Genomic DNA, 3,360 nt, shown 5'->3' with positions numbered 1-3,360 from the left:
CCAGGACTTCGGCAGCCTGTCCAACCTGCAGGTGACGCAGCCCACGGTGGGGATGAACTTCAAAACGCCCCGAGGAGCGCTCTGAGTCGATCGCTGTATGTCACTTTTCCAATAAACGTGGGGAAACCATCTCAGCCTGCCTGGTCTTTGGAAGCCTGCGTCCCCAGGGATGGGGAGGGAGGGCTGGTTCCTCAGGGTGCCATGTCCCAAATACAGGTGTTGGAGGCTTCAGAGGGTGAGGAGGACTCAACACCTTCGCGTTCGCTGGCTTCTTTTTGGGTTCTTCCCTGGCTGTTTGGGTTGTGCGGTGCAAAGCTGTTATTTTACAGGCTGTCCTGTGGTACGCAGCCAGGAGAGGACAACCGTGGTGGCTCCTCAGAGCTTGCCGGAGCTCCTCGCCCTCGGCGCCTCCCAGATTTGCCTGTGCCTCCTCCAAGTGGGTAACTCTTGGGGGTCACACTGTGCCAGAATAAAAGCTGCTTTTTATAACCGCGTTGGTCACTTTTAAGTGCTTGAATGAAAGGAAAGTCTTGTTGGTTTTCTTTCTATGAGGGGAGTGAACTGGGCAGAGCAGAGCGCCCTGTCTGGGGGTGGAGACGGGCCCTGGGTGAGGTTTGTGCTGTGCTTCCCCCAGCGAGATGTTCCATCCAACCCAATGCTTCCCCAGGGGGCAGCAGAGATGTGGAGAGTTCTGGGGCTCACCCTGCCCCCCAAGACTGTCCTGCTATGCAGATGCTCTCCTTGGAGGCAGAGGAGACCTACAGGTCTCAGCCTTTGCTGTTGGCATCGTCCAACACAGTGACCTGCGGGCAGGGTGCCCTTGGCAAGGGCAGGCAACGCTCCTGGGCACCCCGGCCGGGCGAGCGTCCCTGGGTTTTCCTTCTCTGCTTGCGTGACCGGCTCCAGCACGACGTGGGTTTTGCTTAGGGGAGGTCTGGAGCCCTGCGCTCAAAACCTCTGCAAACCCATGGAGCTCCCCGCGTGCCCAGGAGATCCTGGGCCAGCCCCGCGAGAGCGCTGGGTCCCACCGGTGAGCGTGTACCACGGGCGGGTGCAGCTGTGCCGTGGGGTGACTTCTCCCCTCTCCCTGCAGGGAGACCTCAGTGTGTCCCTCCAAGGAAAACGGCTGTTCGCAGCCACATCTTGAATCTCCCAATACAAATAAAAAGACAAAGGATGTGTGTTTTGGGGAGAAATGTCTGTATTTAAGTTTGCTGTGGAATTTGTGTTAAATTTAAAGAAGAAAACGTTTACAGTAAATGTAGCCAGGCATTTAAATATACATTGAACACGCTGAGCTGCAGTCAGGATAAGCCAAACAGGGATAAGTATAAATCCTCTAAGTACTACAGAGATTTAACTCAGAATTTGCAGCTCAATACCAGCAAACTCTTCATTATTTAACTAAAACACAGAGGGAACACAGACTGACGGGTAAAATAACCATCGATCTGCAGAAGAGAGCGAGCAAGGAGGCATCCCAGCATCTAACTACAGGATTGGATTTCCAAACACGACCGATCGCTCTCTGGCAGTGAAGTTTTTGATGCAAACAGCCACCTGTTACTTACAATTTTCTCTTCATTTTAGTCTTCACGTCAGAGTAAATGTTAATTTCGTTCTGAATCCAATACGCCACGTAGCCCGAGGTGCCGGGGATGAAATCGCGGAGCTCTCCGACATATTTCTTCATGTCGTGAGCAGAGGTGTAGCCTACAAAGGGAAAGCGTGGGTCTCACCGGGGGAGCTGCCCTCCGACGAAACAAGGACGATGGAAAATGCAAAGCACGGAGGAGAAGGAAGCAATTCCAGTCGCACCCTCAGCGTTTCCGCTGCTATAAGTACTGGGAGGAAGCAAGGAACACGTGGGGAGTCCCTGCTTCATCCGCAGTCATTTCCAGGCATATTTTCCACTCCTTAAAACTCTACCAATGCCAAACGTTACCTGTCACCATGTTATTCATCGGGTATTCCTGGAGGGCACGGTATGGAAATTCCCCCTGGGCGGATGCTCTGGAGCCTGTTTCTTCTTCGCTGCTGTATCGGGGGGAAAAAAATGTGCGTTAGTTCCTATGCGTTGGGGATCTCTTGAAATTTGGGGGGGCGCATAAATCCTACCACCGAGGGCAGGAAAATACCTGTTGGCCAGGTCTAGCGCATCCTCCTCCGCTTCTTCCTCACAGCCTTTTCTCGCTGCCTCCGGTTCGTCCGTCAAATTTTCATTGGGCTGCAAGTATCAACACGGAGTTGAGTTAAGATTGTGTCCTGGGCACCCCGCAAAACACTAGAGACGTGGTCCAAGAGAGCGGTATTTTTAGGACTTGTGATTTCAAGCATAATTTAGAATACAATTTTAAATCTAATCACATTTTCGCTTTAAAAGTATTGAGAAGTTGCTTTGAGAAGAAAGCGGGCAGTGTCTTGGAGCTACACGGGGAAGGAAAATGCCGCACAAAAGGGCTGAGCTCAGACCTCAGTGATTGGAGGATGTGCCGGGGAGACTGGACACAGGCAGGGAGGGAGAAAGTCCCTCCTGTGCATCCCAAGCTCAATCCAGTGCTGTCCCCCCCGGGATGTCACGCTGGGAGTGACACACACGGCGCAGGAAGCACAAGAAGATTTGATCCCGTATTTGGGCTGAGGGTCTGGGATAAAAAACAGGCTCCCTGAAGTTCATATAACTGATATTTTTTTAAGCTACAGCTCCTGTAGTATAAATTTCTCATCTTACCTGTTCTGCAAGTGAATCATCTGCCTGCTCCCAAATAAAACTACCAATTTTCCTTCTGATCTCTGCCGTGAACAAAAAAATAAGTGACTGTGAGAGCATCAAATAACGAGACTGTGCGGCAGTCGCTGCCTGTGCAAGCCCCTGCCTCTCGCAGGTGCTAGCGAAGGCACTCGGGAGCCCTGGCAGGAGCTCACTGCGTGGCGCTGCTCGCTAATGCAATATAACGGCTCGATGTCCGAGTGGAGACCAGTGCCGAGTGGTGTCCCTCAGGGGTCTGGACCGGGATTCTTTAACATCTTTGTCGGGGACATGGGCAGTGGGATTGAGCGCACCCTCAGCAAGTTTGTGGATGACACCAAGCTGAGTGGTGCGGTTGATACTCTAGAGGGACGGGATGCCATCCAGAGGGACCTTGACAGGCTAGAGAGGTGGGCCCGTGTGAACCTCATGAAGTTCAACAAGGCCAAGTGCAAGGTCCTGCACCTGGGTCGGGGCAATCCCAAACATGGATACAGGCTAGGCCATGACTGGATTGAGAGCAGCCCTGCGGAGAAGGACTTGGGGGTTTTGGAGGATGGAAAACTGAATACGAGCCGGCAATGTGCGCTTGCAGCCCAGAAAGCCAATCG

General features: G+C 52.8%; 2 protein-coding genes across 3 annotated transcripts in view; one reads left to right on the top strand and one right to left on the bottom strand.

Moving 5' to 3' along the window:
• RPS17 (ribosomal protein S17) overlaps positions 1-491 on the top strand; it is a 3,044-nt gene extending 2,553 nt beyond the window's left edge. Inside the window, exons 3-4 of one of the 2 annotated variants that reach the window (XM_009323856.1) lie at positions 5-95; positions 349-491. In XM_009323856.1, coding sequence (XP_009322131.1) covers positions 5-85 — 81 coding nt within the window. In that variant the 3' untranslated portion in view covers positions 86-95; positions 349-491. Of the gene's footprint in view, positions 1-4; positions 96-329 lie in introns of both variants that reach the window. The other variant, XM_009323855.1, reaches the window with a different exon arrangement.
• Positions 492-1,567: 1,076 nt separating this feature from the next.
• Positions 1,568-3,360, bottom strand: part of LOC103916820 (chromosome unknown open reading frame, human C15orf43) — a 10,439-nt gene continuing 8,646 nt past the window's right edge. The window contains exons 3-6 of the mRNA XM_009323877.1: positions 2,732-2,793; positions 2,139-2,227; positions 1,946-2,034; positions 1,568-1,713 (exon numbers count right to left, since the gene is read on the bottom strand). Of these exons, the coding sequence (XP_009322152.1) occupies positions 1,568-1,713; positions 1,946-2,034; positions 2,139-2,227; positions 2,732-2,793 (386 nt within the window). The remainder of the gene's footprint in view (positions 1,714-1,945; positions 2,035-2,138; positions 2,228-2,731; positions 2,794-3,360) is intronic.

This window comes from Pygoscelis adeliae, unplaced genomic scaffold (assembly GCF_000699105.1).
Source record: "Pygoscelis adeliae isolate BGI_AS28 unplaced genomic scaffold, ASM69910v1 Scaffold365, whole genome shotgun sequence".
Lineage (NCBI taxonomy): Eukaryota > Metazoa > Chordata > Aves > Sphenisciformes > Spheniscidae > Pygoscelis > Pygoscelis adeliae.
Note: the sequence above shows the minus strand (reverse complement) of the source record. Positions and strands in the feature narration are given on the sequence as shown.